The sequence below is a fragment of the Theropithecus gelada genome, chromosome 16 (genome assembly GCF_003255815.1).
Source record: "Theropithecus gelada isolate Dixy chromosome 16, Tgel_1.0, whole genome shotgun sequence".
NCBI lineage: Eukaryota > Metazoa > Chordata > Mammalia > Primates > Cercopithecidae > Theropithecus > Theropithecus gelada.
Window position 1 is genome coordinate 36,959,829 of NC_037684.1, and position 25,512 is coordinate 36,985,340.

Here is a 25,512-nt window from a genome sequence, read left to right on the forward strand (position 1 = left end):
TGGGAGCATAAATTCTGGAGTCAGGGAGCTCAAGTTCTAATCCTGGCTCTACCATTTACTGGTTGTGTTACTTTGAGCAAATAATTTAATTTATCTGTGCCTCTATTTTCTCATCTGTAAAATGAGGGTAATAATTTGTACCTTAGAAAGTGGAATCTAAAGTTATGAAGGTTAAGTAAGCTAACATTTGTAAGTATTTACACTAGTGACTTGTGCATCATAAGCATTATGTAAGTATATGCTAAATAAATATATACTCTTTTATTTTATTTTCCATGTAGATTATAAACTTTTCAAACTCAATGACTGTATCTCCATGTTATATATAAATTCGCGTATCTGTTGTTAACCATGTACGTAGAAAACACTTACTAATTATCTGAATAACTTTGTAGGAGACAGTGAAATAGAGCCCCAGAATATCTAGAGGTCTGGAATCTATGATGAGAAAAATTTGCAAAAGATTAGTTAGTTTAACCTTTAGGAGGGAGGAAAGTGTTATTCATTAATTTGAAGAGACCAGTTTTGCCTTTTCATTTTATCAAGGAATAAGAAACTTCCAATTATTCTTGAGAAAAAAAAAATAAGTATCTAAATGTTTATAATATAAAAATAACCCTACTGATTCTCTTATTTCTGTTCTGTGGCAGAGCAATATATTTATGTTGCCTCTGGGAGGATAATAGGAGAGGAAAAATAGAGCCTTCTTTTTCTATCTTGACATACATTCAGTGAGAGTTTTATAGAGATTTTTCACAGATGGAACACTTGAGTTCAGTACTAATATACAAAAATACACATATACCCTATCTCTGACCCCCAGCTTGTGACTTTATTAGAGACGTTAGTATAAAGTTAAATGGAATAATAACAATGCAGATCTTACCTTCTTGGCATTTGGAGTGGTTTACTGTGTAATACTGAATATCCTAAATAATAAGATGTGATTGTGTGTAGTGATGCTGTTGTGTTTTGGCATCAAACCGTATGACACTACAGTTAGTGCTTGTAATGCTAACGGATATATCTGACCCCATAAAAGGATTTTTGTAATGTCCTTTAAAATCTGTGCTACTGTGGATTGTTACAAGGTGAGATTAAATGCTCTGAATTTAGAACAAAACCTGAATAAATATGGACAGTAAGTCAACATAAACAGATATTCATTTTAGGAAAATTTTTTTTTTGCCTCACTTTTTTAATCATTTTGAGTTCCCTGGCTCATTTTTATTTGATTCGTGTAAATTTTGTACTTGGAAACAAATTTATATTGAGAGTGAGTAGTCCAAGAAAAACTCCATAACCTTGTCATTTTTTAGTTAAAATGTGAAAACTAAAGAAATGACCAAAGTGAATGTATGAATAGTTGCAGAACTAGACCATTTTATTTTGAAAGATTCATGTTCTTCAATGCCTTCTTGTTACAGGTGATGCTGAACAGGAGCTTGGCCCCCCTCCATCTGTAGATGAGGCAGCAAACACACTCATGACTCGTCTGGGTTTCCTCCTTGGAGAGAAAGTCACAGAAGTTCAGCCAGGTGACCAATACAGCATGGAAGTGCAGGATGAAAATCAGGTAAGCCATTTGCTATCACCTTTGAGAAACATAGTATGAATCAGCTTATTATGTCAGAAATAATCTCAATTGTTGAAAGCCTTTTGAGGCCTAGAATACAATTTAATTTTCCATAATCACTATTATTTCTTCGGTTTATGAATAATCTTTTAGCTTTAGTCTTAGAGTTACAATCGAAAAAGCCACTTTTAGGTTTTGATTGATGTAATGAATGAATGAATGAGCAAGCCAACAAATAAAATTGACGTGTATATAAGCACTGCACCCCAAATTTGCAGAGTATACATTCTTTTCAAGTGCATGTGGATTATTTACCAAATTGATGATATGCTAAGCCGTAGAGCAGGTCTCAACAAATTTCCAGAGATTCCAATTACCGGAACTACAGTTGAATTTATCAGTTACAAAATGATAATTTAGAAAGTGGTATCTAAAAGATTACTTGGATCATTAGTTTAGATTTTCTTTTTTTTTTTTTTTTTTGAGACGAAGTCTCGCTGTGTCGCCCAGGCTGGAGTGCAGTGGCCGAATCTCAGCTCACTGCAAACTCTGCCTCCCGGGTTCACGCCATTCTCCTGCCTCAGCCTCCTGAGTAGCTGGGATTACAGGCGCCCGCCACCTCGCCCGGCTAACTTTTTTTTGTATTTTTAGTAGAGACGGGATTTCACCATGTTAGCCAGGGTGGTCTTGATCTCCTGACCTTGTGATCTGCCCGTCTCGGCCTCCCAAAGTGCTGGGATTACAAGCTTGAGCCACTGCACCCGGCCTAGATTTTCTACTTTTCTAAAATACACATTTAAAACTAATATTTCTTTTTAAGCACATCTTTAGCTATATCCTACAAGTTTTGTTATACTTAGTTTTTATTATTTCAATTTTAAATGTTTTCTAATTTTTTTGTGATTTCCTCTTGGACTCAAAGGCTATTTAGAAGTATATTACTCAATGTCTACATATTTGGGGATTTTCTAAGTATCCATCTCAGAAAGTTAAAAAAATCAGCAATTTAAAAAATATTTTGTAGTTTTCTTTCTTTTTGCTATTTTCATGTCTTTCAGTTTAAATGTAGCAAAAGAAAGTACTAGAGTCAGATTCATTTATATGATCTTAATCTTCAGTGTGAATGATAGTGAAGCGTTTTATTCAGGAGATGACAAATTAATTTTAAATTGCATATTAATAAATATTAGTGAAGATTCTATATCACATATTACTTTCATTACAATGAGATATACAAGGATTATTTGAATATATTTATATATCATGTGGATAATTTCAGATGTTCCAGGGCGCTCTCCTCAAGTCTCACTCCTAGGTTATTGGTTTTGCTAGCTGCGCATTATTTAAATACTATCTTAACTCCCTGATTATCTCTAGCCCTGCCTTTTCCCCTTTACTTGAAATTTGTATATGTGGCTTCCCACATTATATTTTCTAACTAATGTTTAAAATGTATCTCAAACTTAACATGTCAGATTTCTCCCTAGAACCTGTTCCTTCTGCAGTGTTTCCCTTGTGAATAAATGGTATCACCTACTTGCTTAGGACAAAAGCATTGGAGCCATTTGACTTCCATCAGACCCACATTCACTCTTTCAGCAAATCATAGACCCCAGCTTCGAAATATGTACTCAATCTGATCCCTTCTCACTATTCCCACTGCTATACCCAAGTCCCAGCCACTGTCATCTTTTGCCTGTGCTACTGCAATAGGTACTAGAATGTAAGACTGGAAGGCTGGAATTTTTGCCTGTTCTACCCATTGCCATATCCTCTGCCCCTAGAACATTATTGTCTTTACTAGGTGCTCAGTAGGTATTTATTATATGAATAAATGGGCCTGCTAATAGGTCTCTGCCTCCACTCTTGCTCCCCTGTAGTGTGTTCACACAGTAACCAGAGTGATCCTTGTAAAATGTGAATCCGATTCTGTCACTTTGCTTGTAATCTCCTGTATTCCCATCATACTTAGAATAAAATCTAAAATCTTTACTATGGCCTGGAAGGCTGCACCTGATCTAGCCACTTGCTACCTCTCCTACATCACCTCCTACCCCTCTCCCTTTCATGCACGGCTCTCCAGCCACATTGGCTTCCTTGTCATTTGCCAGACACATCAACTATATTCATTTGTACTTGAATGTTCTTCCCCCACAACTCACTTCCTCACTTATTCAGGGTTCTGCCTAAATTTTACCTCCTCAGAGAGGTCTTAATTCCTCTTCTAATAATTGCACCTGCCCATCCCTATATCCCCTTATCCTCCTACTTTAATTTTTCATAGCTTTTACCATTAACTGATATTACATTACAAGTTTAGTTGCAGGGTTGTTTTACCTCATAACAAGAATGTATGTTTCATGATGTCAGAGCTGATGATTTTTTAAATCAATTTACATTGTAACTATGTCAGTATGCTGTGCCCTGTGAATAAAAAATGGGAATGATCTTGTTGAGGGATTTTTAAAAATTGGGATCAATGAAACGTCTATTTCACCTCTCATTTCTTGGTATTCATGTCAGGTTAAAATGTGACTTTTCTAATAATGACCAGGTAACTTGATGTCTTATATCTTATAACCTGAATATTTTTTAAGGACCCTGTCATTTCTACACAGCTACATTTCCTTGGATTATAAAATGTGTACTTGTTGCTCTTGAGATTCTGCATGTCACAGTGACTTCTGTGTAAAGTCACAAGTCTATGGAGTACGCCTTACTTGAACATTACTGAATAACAATCTTAAGTAAATGAGCAGTATCATTGATTTAATATAATTAAAGCAATATGGTATGATAGAAAAGCCATTGAACCAGAAGGGAGAAAATTTGTGTTCTAGTTCCAACTCTGCCACCTACCGTTTTGTAAATTTGGACATGTCACTTAACGTCTCTGAGCTTTATATTTTTCATAGGTAATAATACTGACATTTATTAAATACCTACTGTGTACCAATTATTGTACTAATATTTTACTTGCACTATTTTGTTAAAGCTTCTTCACAACCCAGTGTGATGGAGTTCACTCATATTCCAATTTTCAAATAAGGGATGGAAACACACTGCCAGAAAGTGATGGAATGGTATTCATATCCAGGCAGTCTGCTTTTATAAGCTGTGCTCTTAACAGCCACACCATACTGTTCCAGTGTAATATGAAATAATAACACCTGACAGGGTTGTTGAAAGGATCAAGTTAAATCATGAATATGAAAATCCTTTGTAAGTTGTAAAATGCCATATAAATAAAAAGTATAAAATAATATGCAATATAATTAGTATATAAATATATGCAGCAACTGTGTGATCTGGGGGAAATTACATCATAGCTTTCATACTTTCATTGGTTTCATTTTCACATTTCTTAAGTGGGGGAAATAACATGCATTATGCCTCTCATACCACGTTGATAAAGAGTAAATGAGATAACATATAAAAATATTTTTAAATTGTTAAGCTTTATACAAATGTAAAATATTAATAGTGAAGCTAAATGAGCCTTCTTGCAGTGTAATATACGCTGGAACTATCTTGGAACCACACAAGAAAGTGATTGAATTGATCCCTGGAATTTCTGGTCTCAAGAAGATTATTAAGAAGTAGGAGGTCATGTTAATTTGGTGACTTTCTTCTGAGCTAAACAGTATATTAACAAAGATAAACTGCTGTGCTTAGGAAGATCATGTAGTGATGATATTCTCAAAATAGTAATGACAGAATCTAATGCAAGTCAGCATGCATCATTTTTCTGCAGAAAAACAAAAGCATGAAAGTGATATTCACCTGACCCCTTTATTTTTTCAGTAGTTTCCAAGGTATTCAAATGGACCTTATTAATTTCCTCTTTAGCTACTTACCTTGTGCATTTGTAGGACCTTTAAGAGATCCAGATTAGGAGCTTTCTTAGGATTCTTCTGGAGGACATTAAGGGCAATGGGAAAAACACCCAAAGGTTTAGGAAGTGCAGTGGCTTAAATAGATGTCCATTTTAGCCTGCAGCATGGAGAATAAATGTTGTCTTTCTCTAGCTCATTAACTAGTCTCCTTAAATAAACATAAGGCCTGCCTTTTAAGTCGTAAGCCATAAACAATTTTCTGTTTTCTAAATGGCTTGATATTTAAGCTTTGCTTTTACAGTTAAAGCTTTTAAAGTATACATTCTGTGATATGTGCAGAAAATAACTTAGAGTAAAAATAAGTAAGTGTCGTTTGGGCTTAACCTCCACGTTGTCAATATTATGCATATAATATGATTTTCTTTCACAAAGAACAGAATGAGAATCTTGTCTAAGAACAGAAATGAGTTGTTATAAAAGTAATAGATTCATACCATAATAAAATTTTTCTTCTTCTTTTTTTTGGAGACAGAGTCTCACTCTGTTGCCCAGGCGGGAGTGTAGTGGCACAATCTTGGCTCACTGCAACCTCCACCTCCTGGGTTCAAGTGATTCTCATGCCTCAGCCTCCTGAGTTGCTGGGAGTACAGGCATGCACCACCACACCCAGCTAATTTTTGTATTTTTAATAGAGATGGCATTTTGCCATGTTGGCCAGGCTGGTCTCAAACTGCTGGCCTCAAGCAATCCACCTTCCTCCAGCCTCCCAAAGTGCTGGGATTACAGACATAGGCCACCATGCTGGGCCTAAAACTTTTCAAGTATGGGATGACTATAGCTATATCTAATGTAAAAGACCTGAGTACAGTTCATTTCATCTACCCACATGTGTCTCAGAATGGGAGTGGGAGGTTAAAAATTGTTTGCCACATTTCTAACCTGAAGGATTCCAATTCAGTAAGTCTGGAGTGGGGGCCCAGTATCTGTCAATTTTGTGAGAGAGCTTGCATGTTTGTTTTTTACATGTCACAAGTGATACTACTATGTGCCTAGTTAGGAGTCATTGCTCTGTAAGGGAAAAAAGATTTTAAGGTTTTAAAAAAAAAAAAAAATCATTGCTCTGGTAGACCAGCATAATATTATAAAAATAGAGATTTTTAAAAATTGAAACTCTCCTCTTCTGTGGAGAGGTAACATATAGTAGAAGAGAAATTTGGATACATTTGAGAGCTTACTGTGTTGTTAAGAAAAATCAGATTCTAATATTATTGATACGATTGAAAAGATTTACTTGGTTGGAGGGTAATGAGAATGTCACTTGTTCTTGATTGAGTCTAATGTATCTTTTGTAACCTAGTTATAGTATTTAAATTAAAATCAAAGCCTAGATTCAACACAGATGATTAAATACAAGGGACTGCATCTGGAAATCGTCTCAGGATGAGTTGAAGAGCCTTAATATTCTCATAGCTAGTTATCAACATATTCTCCATTTATTAAATTCTAGCAGAAAGAGTATGAATAGAGACTCTATTTGTAAAGAAGTTGAAAGAAAGGTTTCTTTTAAATTTAACATTTAAAAATGTTAAATTTATCATTAATGCGTCTTCAAGTAATTTTGCTGCTGATCACTTAATAATTTTAAAAAGGATAAAATGTTGGCTGGGCACAGTGGCTCATGCCTGTAATCCCAGCACTTTGGGAGGCCGAGGTGGGTAGAACAAAAGATCAGGAGTTCAAGACCAGCTTGGCCAAGATAGTGAAACCCCATCTCTACCAAAACTACAAAAATTAGCCAGGCGCAGTATTTGGTGCCTGTAATCCCCGCTACTCGGAAGGCTGAGGCAGGAGAATCACTTGAACCTGGGTGGCGGAGGTTGCAGTGAGCCGAGACTGTGCCATTGCACTCCAGCCTGGGCGACAGAGTGAGACTCTGTCTCAAATTTAAAAAAAAGATAAAGTGTTTTTAGTGTTTGAAAAAATATAGTTTTATTCACTATTGTAATAATTTGTGTAGAAAGAGTTGAAGAAAAGTGAATTGTCATTAAATTAGGTAAACCAGAATATATTATCACCAACCTTTTTAGTAACTATTTATTCCTTCACAACAAAACTTAAAAAGTAAATAACTTCAAGTGTAAGAATCATTCAGGATACAAAGTGATCTCAGGCTGTAATGCTGTTACAGAGAAGTAATTTAGGTTTGTATTAAATTAATATTCTGTTTTATTAGACAAACTTTTAGAATAAGGCATTTTTCCCTGCATTCATGTATTGTCTCTGGACAGCTTCCTGTGTATCAAAAAGACACTTCCTTGCATTAAGAACTTTTTTTTTTTCCAGCTATAGAGATTATTTTTTCCCTTCCATCTAAAGAAAATTATTGTCTGGGTACGGTAGCTCACACCTATAATCCCAGCACTTTGGGAGGTCGAGGCGGGTGGATCACCTGAGGTCAGGAGTTTGAGACCAGCCTGGCCAACATGGTGAAACCCCATCTCTACTAAAAATACAAAACTAGCCGGGTGTGATGGCACATACCTGTAATCCCAGCTACTTGGGAGACTGAGGCAGGAGAATCACTTGAACCCGGGAGGCAGAGGTTGCAGTGAGCCGAGATTGCGCCATTGCACTCCAGCCTGGGCAACAAGAGTGAAACTCTGTCTCAAAAAAAATTAAAAAAAGAGAAAGAAAATGATTAACAATGCAAAGTTCCAGGTCTTTCAAAAAGTTTATTGATTGCAAGGAAAACTTGCAAATAGCAGGGAAAACTTGTGCTTGATAAAAAATTTCTCTATTCTATTAATGAATGGCAATGATAGGGCACTTGTCACTGGAAATTTCGTAGGCAGAAAAACTGGCAACAGTCTCTGTTAATGTTAGGTTCATCGAGTTTCACATTAATGTGTAAACCCCAAAGTCCCTATCCGAGAAAGCAAAAACAAATAGAGCCTAATAAATGTAAAAGCTATGCATGTAGGTTTTTTTTTTTTTTCATCAGAGCACTTATTTTATCTTAAAATATACTTTAACAGCTGGTCAGGTTATCTTACTTATTCATAATTCCGATTTTTCAGACCTCAGCAATCACCCAGCGGATAAGTCCTTGTTCCACCCTGACTAGCAGCACTGCCTCTCCACCAGCCAGTAGCCCCTGCTCTACACTCCCACCCATCAGTACAAATGCAACTGCCAAGGACTGCAGCTATGGGGCTGTTACTAGTCCAACCTCTACCCTTGAAAGCAGAGATAGTGGCATCATTGGTGAGTTGGTTTTTATATTGATAATTTTGTGTCTTTTTTTTCCTTTTTAAAATAATTACACAAGCTTACGGTTTTCAAAAATTCTGCTTTTGAATTGTTGAGATGTATATGTAAAACTTTCCTGGTCTTTTTAATGATACTGGAGAGAGAAACTTAAGGGTAAACAAAATGAAAAGTATTCCTCCCTACTTAACCACTCCTTACCAGGATATTCCCTGATAAGAAGGAGTGGATTAAAAAAAAAAAATTATGTCCACTTCTTCCTGTAAATGCATGTACATCATCTGTCTACCAACAGAAGTAGTTTAGAAAAAGTTCATTCCTTACTGGTATAGTCGAGAGTTTTATGAAAGAAAGGTAAGATTAGATTAAGTGGCAAAAGAGTTATGATTTGAGTTGTTCTGGGTCTATTTGTGCAAACCATATATTAGTTATTTAATTAGTTTTGGGAGACCCTTTAGATTTTGTTTTCCTTCTTGTCAATAAGCCCTGTCTTTTTACCTTCTGCAAAGTAGAAAAATGGTATTTCTTTGCTTATGATTTGAAACCTTATACGAATACATTTTTATGGCAAGCTTGGGCATAAAGAGAACTCGAAACTTAGAGAAGTATTCAAGCAAAGAAATTTTCCATTTCATTTTTCCTTTGTGAATTTTCTCATACTTTTTTTTTTTTTAACCAAAGATCCTAGTTCACTACTTAGTCCTAGAAATATATCTAAATAATCTTCAACCCAATTAACAGTTTGCAGCAGAAACTAAAACCACTCTGATAAAGGCAATGCTGATGGGATATTATGTAGTTTATTATCTCCAGTGGACTCTAGGTAAACATTTCATCAGAGCCAGATGTGGACTGTTGGAGACTAATTTATGTTCAGGAGATAGGTCATCATTGTTTATATGTATTGTTATGATTCAACACCTCTTGCTATGAAAATCATATAGTATATTTCTAGCTCAGGAAATCTTTCATCATATTAAAGATTTTGAGTGATCTTTCTAGAGTAATATTTCCTACTAATGCATTTTGACAACCAGAAAATATTAAAGTATTGTGATTACTCTTTGGGACACTGTTCTAATGCTCTTCTTATAGTTAGGTATGGAGATAAGAGTAGAGGAAGAACGTAGTTCTGGGGCTTCTCAGTTTTTATGGTTGTATAATGATTCAGATATTGAATATTATTGTATACCATTGGCATTTACAAAATGCTAAAAATAAAATAGCATTTCCTTTAATAATGGAGTTACCAATAGACTCCTTTGGGCAAATAAGTCTGTGTACATTTTCTAATCAGAGATAAGAATTTTAAAATAGTATAAAGCTATATATTTATACTCTGTGAGAAGATAAAATGGAAACTGGGCTTCTGTCCAAAAGATAAATGGCTTTTCTAGGTATTCCTTTTCTACCTAACAACCAGATGATGACAGTGTCATAGTCTCCAGCAGCTTTACGTAGAATAAAGAAGATGAAAGAACATAAGTGGTAATAAAAATAATTGTAATTAAATGTTAATGTATGGCTAGATTTCTCTTCAGACCTCCAAAATTATGGTATATGCCAACCCCAATTAAGCATTTAGGAGTAGAGCATAAATGGGGAATGAATGTGTTCCATCATCTATGATATTGCACATGTGAATGTATGGGTTTATATTTATACCTAGGTAGACAAAAGTGATTATGTTTTTTCTTCTTTCTCTCTGGGCCCCAGGTGCAGAGAGCTGAATTAATAATACTCCTCAGTATATACAGATTGGTCTGTGCAAAGCCCCTGTCAGTTTATTACTTTTCCCTTTATCCTCAATTCCATTTAATTGCAGCCATGCTATTATATTTATATAAGTCCTTGAATATTAATGTATCCTTGAATATTATATGTTGTTTGTGTATATTTGTGATTTTAATTTATAAAGTGGCATGTTAATACAGATCTTATTCTGCTTTTCAAAATCTATATGAACACCAGATTTCTTGCTTCTGATGATGTACATATTCTTCACATTTTACTTGCAAACACTTAGGTTACTTCCAACTCCTCTACCATTTGTACAAACCTTTTCTAGAGTTTATGCCTAGGGCTGGAATTACTGAGTCATGGGACATATAATTATTTAACTTCATGAAGTACTCCCAGATTATTATTCAGAATAGTTACAGTAATTCACATTCTCATCAGCAGTATGTAAAGCTTCTTTTCCCTTTTCTCATTCTTTGTTGACACTAGCTAGCCCAGTTCTAAAATCCAAAAACTCTTAAAACCACAGGTTTTTTAAAATATAAATTTACATCAAATTCATTTGGCTGTAAAATCTTACCTGAGCTAAGATGAGGCTACTTACAGTCTTTATCCTATTAAATATGACTATTTATACATTTTATTATAGAAATGTTAATATACATGGTTACAGGATACTATTCCCTATGTCATATACAGTATCTGTGCCTTTTTACTTTTTTAAAATATGAGACGGCCGGGCGCGGTGGCCCAAGCCTGTAATCCCAGCACTTTGGGAGGCCGAGACGGGTGGATCACAAGGTCAGGAGATCGAGACCATCCTGGCTGACACGGTGAAACCCCGTCTCTACTAAAAAATACAGAAAACTAGCCGGGCGAGGTGGCGGCGCCTGTAGTCCCAGCTACTTGGGAGGCTGAGGCAGGAGAATGGCATAAACCCGGGAGGCGGAGCTTGCAGTGAGCTGAGATCCGGCCACTGCACTCCAGCCTGGGCGGCAGAGCGAGACTCCGTCTCAAAAAAAAAGAAAAAATAAATAAATAAAATATGAGACATTCTGTATTTTGAAATATCTTCAGAGTTTCATATATGCAACTGTAGACCTGTGTCACCTGACTTTCTGATTTTAGTAAATCTGATGGTTGTAAAATTGTCTTATTTTAATACGTATGTCTTTCATTAGTGTAGCGATTCTGCAGCTCTTCATATGCTCATTGCCTATTGTATACTTGTTAAGGGGAGTCATTCAAATAGAAATAGGTAAAGTTTTGGGAAAAGAATAATCTAAAGAAGGCAAAAGAAAAAGAGAAGAAAACAGAGGACTGAGCACATAATGTTAGAGTACATTCAAAGAGCAGGGAATTGGAAGTGGGAGAAGAATGAGCCAGTGGACACCAAAAAAAAAAGTAATCAGATAAATAGGAGAAAAATTGGGCAGTGCAATGCCACCAAAGCCAAGGGAGACACATGTTTCAAGGAAGGGGTGCAGAAGGTTGGTCAACAATTGACAAAAGTTGAGAAGACAAAGGAAAATGAGAATGATTAAAGAATAGAAGTAAATATTTTTCCCACATTTGGCTTCCTTCTGTAGATATAAAAATGTATATATTTATTTGTTTAGAAGTTGTGGCAGATGTTAATGCCATGACTGCAAAATGTATCTCTAACTTACATAAATGCGCATCAATGTGTGGATTCATTCATTTTAAATAAATATTGAGTAAATAAAAATATTTTTACAGCAAAGTTGCAGGACACAGAATCAACACCAAAACAAGTTGTATTTCTATATCCTAAAGATGAAAAATCCAAAAAGAAAAATAAGGAAACAATTTCATTACAGTGGCATCACAAAGAATAAAATAGGAATAAATTTAACCAAGGAAGCAAAAAAAAAATTCTACATTGAAAACTGCAAAACATTGCAGAAGAAATTTTAAGACTTAAATGGAAAGATATCCTGTCTTCATGGATTGGAAGACTTAATATTGAGAAGGTAACGATATTTACCAAAGCAATCTACAGATTTAAAGCAATCTCGTATCACAATCCCAACAATAGTCTTTGCAGAAATAGAAACATCCAGCTGGGAATGGTGGTGTGAACTTGTAGTCCCAGCTCCTTGGGAGGCTGAGGCAGGAGGATCATTTAAGCCAGGAGTTCAAGTCCAGCCTGGAAAACCTAGCGACACTCTGTTTCTATTTAAGAAAAAAAAAGAAAGAAAGACTCATCCTAAAAGTCATGTGGAATCTTAAAGGATCCCAAATAGCCAAAACAATCTTGAAAAAGAACAAAACTGGAGGACTTACATTTCCTGATTTCACAACATATTACAAAGCTACAGTAATCAAAGCAGTATAAAGAGACCAGAAATAGGGGGCCAGGTGCAGTGGCTCAAGCCTGTAATCCCAGCACTTTGAGAAGTAGAGGCAGACGGATCAGGAGTTTGAGACCAGCCTGGCCAACATGGTGAAATCCCGTCTCCACTAGAAATACAAAAAATAGCCAGGCGTGGGAGCGGGAGCCTGTAATTCCAGCTACTGGCGAGGCTGAGGTAGGAGAATCCCTTGAACCTGGGAGGCAGAGGTTGCAGTGAGCTGAGATCAAGCCACTGCACTCCAGCCTGGGCAACTGAACGAGACCCTGTCTCAAAAATAAATAAATAAACAAAAATAAAGAGACCGGAAATAAACTCTAGCATATATGGTCAGATGGTTTCTGACAAGGGTCCTGAGATCACGTGGCATGGACAGTCTTTTCGACAATTAGTAGTGGGAAAATTGAATATTGACATGCAAAAGAATGAAGTTGATCATTTACCATCTACCATGTACAAAAATTAAAATGGATTAAAGACCTAAGCATAGTAGTAAAAACTGTAAAACTACTCAAAATTTAACCAAGGAGGCAAAAAAAGAAAAAAAAACCTCATACATTGAAAACTACAAAACATTGCTGAAGAAATTTTTAAGACTTCAATAGAAAGACATCCTGTATTCATGGATTTGATATAGGAGAGGAACAGAGAACATAGGAGGAAATCTTTGGACATTGCATTTGGTGTTGATTCCTTGGATATGAACCAAAAGCACAGGCAACAAAAGAAAATAATACATTGGACTTGATACAAATTTAAAACTTTTGTGCATCAAATGATACTATCAAGAGAGCAAAAAGGTCGGGCACTGTCACTCACACCTGTAACTGTGGGACAGGTTACAGAACTTTGGGAGGCTGAGGCAGGTGGATCACCTGAGCTCAGGAGTTCAAGACCAGCCTGGCCAACATGGCGAGACCCCCATCTCTGCTGAAAATATAAAAATTATCTAGGCATGGTGGCACAAGCCTGTAATCCCACCTACTCAGGAGGCAGGAGAATCACTTGCAGGCAGGAAGCAGAGATTGCAGTGAGCTGAGTTCACACCACTGCACACCAACCTGAGTGACAGAGCAAGACTTCATCTCAAAAAGAAAAAAAAAAAACAGAGCAAAAAGACAACCCACAGATACTGGAAATAATACATCTGATAAGGCATTAATATCCAAAATATATAAAGAACCCCTACAACTCAACAACAACAACAAACCAATTCAAAAATGGGAAAAGGACTTACATAGACATTTCTCCAGAGAAGATACACAGATGACCAATAGACACATGAAAAGTTATTCAACATCACTAGTCTTTAGGGAGCAAAAACTTGAACAGGCATTTCACAAAAGAGGAAACCTAAATGGCTAATAAATACGTGAAAAGATTGTTTAACCTCATCAGTAATCAAGAAAACACAAAATTGCAATTAGATAACTTTCATATCATCCAGATTGGCAAAATGAAGCCTGACAATATCAAACATGGGAAAGATCTATAGCAAATGGAACATTCTACAGTATATTGCAAACCAAAACCAAAATAAAATACTACTTTATACCCATTAGGATGACTATTATAAAAAGAAAGTGCAACATAACAAGTGTTGGCAAGGACGTGGAGAAATTGGAACTCTCATACATTGCTGCTGGGAATGTAAATGATGCAGCTGCTGTGGAAGAGTATGGCAGTTCTTCAAAAAGTTCAACATATAATTGCCATATGATCCAGCAATTTCTCTCCTTGGTATATACCTGAAAGGGTTGAAAGCAAGGATTTGGACAGATACTTGTATGCTGATGTTCATAGTGGCATTTTCACAACAGCCAAAAAGTGGAAATAATACAAACGAACATGGACAGATGACTGGACAAACAAAATGTGACATATACATGCAATGAAATATTATTCACCTTAAAAAGAAGTGAAATTCTGATGTATGCTACAACATAGATGAACTTTGAAAATGTTATACTAAGTGAATTAAGCCAGACACAAAAGGATTGTATGATACATATTATTCCACTCATGTGAATGGAACACCAGAATAGCTAAATCATAGAGACAAAAAGTAGAGTAGAGAATACTGAGTGGGGCTGCAGCAGCATGAGGAGTTGGTGGGATGTGGAAATGGGAAGTTATTGCTTAATAGATACAGAATTTCAGTTGGGGATGATGAAAAGTTCTAGAGATGGATAATGTTGATGTTTGTACAACATTGTGAATATACTTAGTGCGCCTGAATTATACACTTAAAAATGGCTAAAATAATTTTATGTCGTGTATATTTTACCACAGTAAAACATTTTTAAAAGAATAGTTATTAATATGTATATGGTATAGACAATAAGAATTTGGTAAATACCTGACTACTTCTCTTACCCTATAACAAAAATGACCTGTATTATACTCTAAAGCCCTCTAAAGCCCTCTTCTGTATGTCTTCCCATTTCTCTATTCATACCCTACTCTGAGAGGTCATCTGAATTTTGTGATTATCATTCCAGTACTTTGTTTCATGATTTTGCCACATTTGTATCCCTAATTTATTATTTAGATCTCATGTTTTCAGTTTCATATAACTGAAAGCTTATTTATGCAAATTTCTTTTTTTTTTTCTTCTTTCTGAGACAGAGTCTGGCACTTTCACCCAGGCTGGAGTGCAGTGGTGTGATCTTGGCTCACTGCAAGCTCCGCCTCCTAGGTTCACGCCATTCTCCTGCCTCAGCCTCCCAAGTAGCTGTGACTACAGGCTCCTGCCACCATGCCCGGCTAATTTTTGTATTTTTGGTAGAGACGGGGTTTCACCTTGTTAGCCAGGATAGTCTCGATCTCCTGACCTTGTGATCCTCTCGCCTCGGCCTCCCGAAGTGCTGGGATTACAGGCGTGAGCCACCGCACCCGGCCGCAGATTTCTCTTGTGCTTAGTGTTATGTACCTCAGATACATTCATGTTGTTGCATTTTAGTCTGCTTGTTTTTTATTGCCATATTATATTCTACTGTATGAATATAATTTTGTCATTTATGTTGATGAAAAGTTGAGTTGTTTCCAGATTTTTGCTCTTGCAAATAGTGCTGCTGTGATTGTTCTTGAGCTTGTGTCCTTAGTCATATGCATGATTCAGAATGTTTAGAAGTGAAATTGTCAGGTTATTAGAAATGTGCCTCTTTCAACTTTATAAAATAATTTCATCTTTTATGAAATTATACCAATTTATACTGCCACAAGCAATATACTGTAGAATGTTCCATTTGCTATAGATCTTTCCCATGTTTGATATTGTAGGTTTCATTTTGCCAATCTGGATAATATGAAAGTTATCTAATTGCAATTTTAGTTTGTGTTTTCTTGATTACTGATGAGGTTAAACAATCTTTTCACATATTTATTAGCCATTTAGGTTTCCTCTTTTGTGAAATGCCTGTTCAAGTTTTTGCTCATTTCCTATTGTGATTTGCCTTTTTCTTGCAGATTTGAAGGAAATCTTTATTTTTTAATAGGAAGCCTTAATTTTAATGTCAATTTTTTTTATTTTTTCCTTTGTATTTGACATTTTTGTGAAACTTTGCTTTGTCATTTAAGTCCTTAAAATCACCTAGAATTGGTACGAGAGTACAAATTTATATTTTTCTATACAAATAATTAGTTCCATTACTATGTTCATATGCAGTGTATTGCTGCCAAAAGCAAATTTCCATAAATGTCTAGGTCTTTTTCTGAACTTTTATTCATTCCATTGGTAAATCAGTCTCTCCTTATAACAATATTGTACTGTCTTTAATTACAACCGCTATAAGTCTTGATACTTGGTAAACAAAGTCCCCTATCTTGATAATCATCTTGAGGATTCTTGGCTATTCTGTACCCTTTCTTCTCCCAAATGAATTTAAGAATCAATTTGCCAAATTCATGAAGAACCCCGTTTGAGATTTTTATTAGAATTGCATTGAAACCATAAATCAATGAGTGATGAATTTACAACTGTTTCCAATATTAAATCTTCTAATCCCGGAACGTATTTTTTATCTCTTTCATTTAGAGCTTCTTTAATGTCTTTCAATAAAATGTTCTAATTTTTCAATAAGATCTGGTCTATCCTTTCAGAGATTTTTTTCCTAGATGCTTTATATTTTTGTGCGTTTGTCAGTGTTATGTCTATTTCATTATACTTCTTACCTGTTGCATAGAAATATGTAGAGATTTGTATATTGTATTCAGCACTGTAGCAAATTCTCTTATTAAATAATTTATAGGTTTTTTGTGGTTTTCTACATACACAACCATATTGTTTGCAAATAATGACATTTTTTGTTTTCCTTACCTATCCTTATATCATGTATTATTTATTGACTGATTTCTTTCTTTCTTCCTGATTTTTTTTTTAATTTTTTTGAGACAGAATCTCTCTGTTTCCCAGGCTGGAGTGCAGTGTTGCAATCTCAGCTCACTGCAATCTCCACTTCAAACTCCCGCTGAAGTGATCCTCCCTCTTCAGCCTCCTGAGCATCTGGGACTACAGGTGCATGCCACCAGACCCAGCTAATTTTTGTATTTTTTTGTAGAGACAGGATTTTAACATATTGCCCAGACTGGTCTTGAACTCCTAGGCTCAAGCAATCTGCCTGCCTCAGCCTCCCAAAGTGCTGGGATTACAGGCATGAGCCACTGCACCCAGCCACACTTTTTTTTTTCCTTATTATACCAGCTAATTCTCTGGCACATAGAATTATAGTGATGGAAGCAGTCATCTTTATCTTGTAACTGATTTTTGAAGGAATGCATTTTTTTTTTTTTTTGAGAGATGGAGTCTCGCACTGTCACCTGGGTGCAGTGGTGCAATCTCGGCTCACTGCAACCTCCGCCTCCCGAGTTCAAGCGATTCTCCTGCCTCAGCCTCCCGAGTAGCTGGGATCACAGGCACGTGCCACCACACCTGGCTAATTTTTTTTTTTTTTTTTTTAGTAGAAACGGGGTTTCCCCTTGTTGGCCAGGCTGGTCTCAAACTCCTGACCTCGTGATCCACCCACCTCAGTCTCCCAAAGTACTGGTATTACAGGCATGAGCCTCCGCGTCCGGCCTAAAGGAATGCTTTCAATATTTCTTTTTTTTTTTTTTTTTTTTTTTTTTTTTTTTGAGACGGAGTCTCACTCTCGCCCAGGCTAGAGTGCAGTGTTGTGATCTGGGCTCACTGCAAGCTCTGCCTCCCAGGTTCATGCCGTTCTCCTGCCTCAGCCTCCCAAGTAGCTGGGACTACAAGCGCCCACCACCACGCCTGGCTAGTTTTTTTTGTATTTTTCGTAGAGACGGGGTTTCACCGTGTTAGCCAGGATGGTCTCGATCTCCTGACCTTGTGATCCACCCACCTCGGCCTCCCAAAGTGCTGGGATTACAGGCATGAGCCACCACGCCCAGCCCCAGTATTTCACTGTTAAGTTTTATGTTCCTATAGATGTTTGTAGACATCCTTATCAGGTTTTTAAAAAGTTTATTTACAGTTTGTTATGTATTTTTAACCATAAATGAATATTAATTTTTTTCAAATGCTTTTAAAAATATCTGTTGAGGTGATGAAATAGTTTTTCTCCTTTATTCTCTCAGTAGTGTAAACTACATTAATTTTTCAAATGTTAACCTGATTTTGCATTCCTAGAATCATATGAAGTTCTGATACATTTTTAAATAAATCAACTTATTTTCTAACACTTTGTTTAGGATTTTTGAATCTATATCCATGAGTGAGATTTGCTTGAAATTCTCTTTTCTGGTTCTGCAATTGTCAGGTTTTGCTATCAAGGATTATGTTAGCCTTATAAAATAGGTTGAGTTCATCCAAATGTAAATACTCCCCAAGGCTCACTCTCAGCCTTTCTGTTGTCATCTTTCTCAGTTGTTACTGTCTGCTTTCCCTGCTGGGATGACTCTCTCTGTTCCTTGACTTCTATTTCGTATTTCGAGCTCTGATTTTTGGTTCCACAATTTCTCTGTTCATTACATTCTTTTCATCATGGACACATGTCCAAGAATAATCACACAAACCAAATCTTTCTTAATGAAGCAGACTCTGATTATCCCTCCCTTTTCTGAATTTCTGCACTCTCTACCTCCCTCCTCTACACTTATGAGACCCACTGCCAATAACCAGTATAGTTACTTCTAGTTATGTATTTATTTTCTTTATGTAAGCTTCTTAATGTCAAGATTTATGTCTTCTACTTTATTTACTCAGGATTTAACATAGTATCTAAACTGTGGTTTATATGAGAAGTCTTTATAGGGATATAATTATTAAACAACTAAACATTTTGAGTAAATAACATAGAGCAACACAATGTGATGAAGAGTAACCTTTTTTTCTATCCTCTGAAATAGTTTGTGGAAGATTGAAATTATCTGTTTAATATTTAGTCAGATTTGCTCTTAAAATAATCAGGGCACTGTCTTCATGCAATAAATGCAAATTTCGATTTTTATCTACTATTTCTATGTTTTACGTTTAATACTATAGAAGATTTTAGGCTTTTTCTTCTTGAATCAGTTTCCTTGTAGTTTTTAATCTTTTTTAAATTTTTTGGCATAAAGTTTTCCAAAATATCCTTTTATAATGGCATCACTACCTACCCAGGAACCCAAGACAGATACCTGAGAGTAGCCCTTGCCTCCTCTCTCTCCTTATATTTCTCATGCCTGAAATATATGATACATTTATCATACATTAAAAGTGTATCATATTTTATTTTCATCCTTCATAGCATTGCTTCGATGGTCCTCATTATCTCAGACTTAGATTAATACAGATCTTGTTGTCTACTTTTCATCTTGTTCTTTCTGTTGTTTTTCATTCAGCAGCCAAAGTAAATTAATTGAAAATCAATTACTCATTTGACTCCCAGTTACCTAAAAGATAAAGTGAACTTCTTGAAAACAAAGTCTGATCATATCACTCTTTTGGCTCTCATTTGCCTGTTAGACTTATAGGTAAATGAATTTACATTTTGTAGACTGATAGGCTTCCTTTGACCTAGGCCTTCATGGTCTGGTGATGGCCAATTTCCCCAGCCTTCTGTCCCACTTCTTTTTGCCTTGAATTTATTGTTCTAGCAACAATAAGTTTTTTTTTTCATTTCTGTGATTTTGTTCATATTGATCACTCTTACTATGATATCCTCTCTCCTCCTCACATTAGAGGAGACAAAAGATTATCTCCTCTAATCTTTTATCATAAATTCAGCTGAGAAGTGTTCTGTCACCACCACTACTACTCCTCCCACCTTTCCTCAGCTCTGCACTTCAACTGCTATTAAGTACATATGATTACTCCACTTTCCCAGTAATACCTGTGCCTATCTGTATTATTAAATCGAACACACGGTATTATGCTTACTTTTTGAGTCTACTTTTCCCCCCATTGAGTGTTAATTTCTTGTTAGCGGAAACTGTGCCATGTTCATTTTTTAATCTGTAGCATTTGGTCCAGTGACTGGCGCGTGCTAGCATAGTAGATTCTCAATAAATGTTTATAAAAGGAAGGAAAGCTTAGTGATGGGGGAGGAGGGAATGAAGGGCTCACCTGGCATTTTGTTGTTGTTTTGTTTTCTTTTATTATACTTTAAGTTCTAGGGTACATGTGCACAACATGCAGGTTTGTTACATAGGTATACGTGTGCCATGTTGGTTTGCTGTACCCATTAACTCATCATCTACGTTAGGTATTTCTCCTAATGCTATCCCTCCCCCAGCCCCCCAGCCCCCGACAGGCCCCAGTGTGTGATGTTCCCCACCCTGTGTCCAAGTGTTCTCATTGTTCAGTTCCCACCTATGAGTGAGCATGCAGTGTTTGGTTTTCTGTCCTTGTGATAGTTTGCTGAGAACACCTGGCATTTTTTTAAATTCATTTTTTGGCAGTGTTTAGAGTGACTATTGGGTACAAGATGAAACTTTATTGGATTTTGAATGAGATTAGAATTCTCCATTCACTAATTTTGTTCTCTTAAGTTCTCTATGATTAATTTTTGCAAAACGACTTTTGTAATTCCTGCTGAGCTTCTTCCTGTGTTCTTCTCTTGATATTATTAGAGTATCTATAATTGGATATCATCTATATTGCCATACATAAAAATAGCTATAGAAATATGTTCATTCAAGCAGAAGGAATGGTGCTTGAAGAAATACCTAGGTGGAAAAACAAGTCAGCCATGTAATGACAAATATGTTTGGTTTGTGCAAATAATACAACAAAAGTGCAAAATAACATCAGTGCTTACATTAGGAAAATGGAGTGTCCTCCTGCTCTTTGTTTTTTTTCTGTTTATTATTTTATAGAAACAGGGTCTCACTATATTGCCCAGGCTGGTCTTTGAACTCCTAGCCTGAAATGATACTCCCACTTCAGCCTCTGAAAGTGCTGGGATTACAGGCCTGAGCCACCATGTCCGACCAGCTCCACATACTTTCATACCTGCCTTCTGCCCCCTTCCATGTGGTTATTCCTGAGTTGTACCCTTTATAATAAAACAGTAGTAGTAAGTAAAGTGCATTCCTGAGTCCTGTGAACCATTCCGTTAAATTACTGAACTCAAGGAGGAGGTTGTGCGAATCCCCACTCTGTAGCCAGTTGATCAGAAATACAGATGACAACCTGGGAGTTATAGCTGGCATGCAAAGTGAGGACAGCCTTGTGGAATTAAGTCCTTAACCTGTGGAGTCGGTGCTAACTCTGGGTAGTTTGTGTTAGAATTCACATGAATCATAGGGCACCAGTTGGTGTCCAGAGAATTGGCAAATTGACTGTTGGGTGGCAGCAAAAACTCACACATATGTTATCAGAAGTGTTGTGAGTAAAAATAGTTCAATAGTCCACCCAAAAAAAGCAGAGTACAGATTTATTCTGGTCCGTAAAAGAAGTCTCAGTCAACTTAAGGGGACTCAAACTAAACAATATTCTCTGACCTCAGTGTGATTAAACTAGAAATCAGTAATAGAAATATATCAGGAAATTTCACAAATCTTTGGAAATTAAATAACGCATTTCTAAATAATGCTTCAGTCAAAAGAAGGTGGAAATTTAACAGTATTTTAAATTAAATGATAGTGAAAACATATCAAAATTTGTGGAATATGCCTAAAGAAGAGCTTAGGAGGAAATTTATAGCATTAAGTGCCTTTTTTAGAAAGTAAGTTTTTAAATCAGTGAACTAAATTTCCACTTAAACTAAAAAAAATAAGAAATTCAGCCCAATGTAAGCAGAAGGTAGGAAGTCATACAGAACAGAGATCAGTTAAACAGAAACAATGGAGAAAAACAATGAACTAAAAGCTGGTTCTTTGAGAAAATCAGTAAAATCAATAAACCTCTACCTGTACTGACTAGGACAAATAAAGAAGATACAAATTACCACTATTAAGGATGGGGTAGGGACATTATTACAGGCCCCACTGACATTAAAAGGATACTAAAGGAATGTCACAAACAATTGTACTTTTTAAATTTTTTTTTTTACACTGGGAAGAAACTTAAACAATTTTAATGTCAGTAAATTTAACAATTTAGATTAAATGGACAAGTTCTTGAAATAAATACACTATTAGAGCTTACTTGATAAGAAAGAACCTGAATAGCTGTATTATTAAATATAAATTGAATTTGTTGTTTAAAACTTTGCCACAAGGAAAACTTTTGGTCCAGATTCCTTGACAGGTAAATTCAGCCAAACATTTAAGAAAGAGTAATACTTTTCTACACAGACTCCTCCAGGAAGTTAAAGAGGGAAAACTAGGAGGCCAATATTATTACCCTAAGAATAAACCAGACAAAGACGTGACATGAACAGGAGAGGACAGACCAATTATCTCTCATGAATGCAGAGTTCTTAACAAAATTCTAACAAATTGAATCTAATAATATATAAAAAGGATGATGGCTCATTACGAATTGGGTTTTGTACCAGGAATACAGGGGTGGTTTCTACATACACGAATCAGTCAGTGTAGTTAATCATTAATAACAGACTAAAAAAGACAAACTGTATGGTCATCTGATAGATACAAAAAAAAAAAAAAAAAAGCATTATCAAGCTCACGCCATAATACCAGCACTTTGGAAGGTCGAGGTAGGAGGATTGCTTGAGGCCAGAAGTTCGAGAGTTGCCTGGGCAACATAGTGAGATCCTGTCTCTACAAAAATTTTTAGAAATTAGCCCAGTGTGGTGGTACACACTTGTAGTCTTAGCTATTCAAAAGACTTGATCCCAGGAGTTCGAGGCTGCAGTGAGCTGTGATCATGCCACTGCACTCCAGCCTGGGTAACAGCAAGATCCCGTGGGGAGGAGGGCAAAAATTCGACAAGAAGTTAAAGTAAGAATAGATTAAAATTTTTTAAATTTGATAAAGGGTAACTATGAAAAACCTACATCTAATTCATACTTAATGGTGAAAACCTGGATGCTTTCCCTTGAAAATCATGGACAAGACAGATTTCTACACCTATCACTGTTACTCAATATTATGTTGGCAGTCTCAATCAGTGAAATAAGATGAATAAAGTAAGCAAATAAAAGGCATCTAGATTAGAAAGGAAAAAGTAGAGCTATCATTATTTCCTGACATCCTCATAGTGTATAAAGTTTAAGAAATCTACCAAAGGCCGGGCGCGGTGGCTCAAGCCTGTAATCCCAGCACTTTGGGAGGCCGAGACGGGCGGATCACGAGGTCAGGAGATCGAGACCATCTTGGCTAACACAGTGAAACCCCGTCTCTACTAAAAAATACAAAAAACTAGCCGGGCGAGGTGGCGGGCGCCTGTAGTCCCAGCTACTCGGGAGGCTGAGGCAGGAGAATGGCGTAAACCCGGGAGGCAGAGCTTGCAGTGAGCTGAGATCCGGCCACTGCACTCCAGCCTGGGCGACAGAGCAAGACTCCGTCTCCAAAAAAAAAAAAAAAAAAATCTACCAAAAATAACTAGTAGAAACTAGTAAGTTGGCTGGATACAGTGACTCACCCCTGTAATCCCAGCAGTTTGGGAGGCTGAGGCGGGTGGATAGCCCGAGGTCAGGAGTTCGAGACCAGCCTGGCCAACAAGGCGAAACCCCGTCTCTACTAAAAATGCAAAACTTAGCTGGGCATGTTGGTGGGTATCTGTAATCCCAGCTACTAGGGAGACTGAGGCAGGAGAATCACTTGAACCCAGGAGACGGAGGTTGCACTGAGCCGAGATCACACCGCTTCATTATGGTCTTAGTGACAAGAGCGAGACTCCATCTCAAAAAAGAAAAAAAAAATAGTAAGTTTAGCAAAGTCTCAGGGTATAGGATCAATATGCAAAAAACCGTATTGTATATTTCTCTGTACTAGCAACAAAAAAATGGAAATTGAAATAAAAGTGTCATTTACAACAGACTGAATAGTGAAATAATTAGAGATAAATTTAAAAATACATGACTTGCACAATGAAAAGTACAAAACATGCTGAGCAAAATTAACAAAGATATGTGGGAAAATATAACATGTTCAAAGATCACAGTACTCCATTATGTTAAGATGTCAATTCTTTCGAAATCGATCTATTTCAGGGGTTGGTAAACCATGGCAGGCAGGCCAAATCTGGCTACCCGCCTATTTATCTCCTGAAAGCTAAGAACGGTTTCTATATTTTTAAATTGTTGCATTTTAAATTATTATATAAATATTATATGAAACATAAATTATTGTAACATCCAGATATGTAACTATCTGGATGTTGCCTCCTGGCCCACAAAGCCCAAAACATTTAGTATCTAGCTCCCTAAGAAAAAGTTTTTCAATTCCTCATCTGTACATTCAGTGCAATCCCAAACAAAATCCCACCATGCTTTTTTTTTTTTTTTTTTTTTAAACTTTTTTTGAGACAAGAGTCCCGCTCTGTTACCCAGGCTGGAGTGCAGTGGCATGATCTTGGCTCACTTCAACCTCCACCTCCCAGGTTCAAACAGTTCTGCTATCTCAACTTCCTGAGTAGCTGGGACTACAGGCACACGCCGCCATGCCCGGCTGATTTTTTGTATTTTTAGTAGAGATGGGGTTTCACCATATTGGTCAGGCTGGTCTCGAACTCCTGACCTTAGGTGATCCACCTACTTCAGCCTCCCAAAGTGCTGGGATTACAGGCATGAGCCATCACACCCAGCCCACCATGGTTTTCAGTAGAAATTAACAACCTGGCACATGTATACCTATGTAACAAACCTGCATGTTCTGCACATGTGTCCATTTTTCTTAGAAGAAATAAAAACAATTAAAAAAAAAGAAATTAATGACTTGATATTATCATTTGTATGGAGTTAGAATAGCCAAAACAAATTTTGAAAAAGAACAAAGTTGGAGGATTTATACTACCTGATTTGAAGGTTTACTATAAAAGTACAGAACTCAGGCTGGTTGCGGTGCCTCACGCCTGTAATCCCAGCACTTTGGGAGGCTGAGGTGATCGGATCACGAGTCAGGAGATCGAGACCATCCTGGCTAACGTGGTGAAACCCCTTCTCTACTAAAAATACAAAAAAAAATTAGCCGAGCGTGGTGGCTGGTGCTTGTAGTCCCAGCTACTCAGGAGGCTGAGGCAGGAGAATGTCATGAACCCGGGAGGCGGAGCTTGCAGAAAGCCGAGATGGTACCACTGCACTCCAGCCTGGGCAACAGAGCGAGACTCTGTCTCAAAAAAAAAAAAAAAAAGAAAAACTACAGAATTGAA

At 36.6% G+C, this 25,512-nt stretch overlaps 1 protein-coding gene and 1 long non-coding RNA gene across 2 annotated transcripts in view; one reads left to right on the forward strand and one right to left on the reverse strand.

Moving 5' to 3' along the window:
* TANC2 (tetratricopeptide repeat, ankyrin repeat and coiled-coil containing 2) overlaps positions 1-25,512 on the forward strand; it is a 481,882-nt gene that overhangs the window by 240,830 nt on the left and 215,540 nt on the right. The window contains exons 5-6 of the mRNA XM_025361091.1: positions 1,428-1,576; positions 8,490-8,676. Of these exons, the coding sequence (XP_025216876.1) occupies positions 1,428-1,576; positions 8,490-8,676 (336 nt within the window). The remainder of the gene's footprint in view (positions 1-1,427; positions 1,577-8,489; positions 8,677-25,512) is intronic.
* LOC112608947 lies at positions 1,364-5,522 on the reverse strand. The gene is made up of 2 exons (XR_003116141.1): positions 5,360-5,522; positions 1,364-1,507 (listed from the first exon to the last, which is right to left on the reverse strand). It is a non-coding gene; the product is annotated as an uncharacterized LOC112608947 (long non-coding RNA).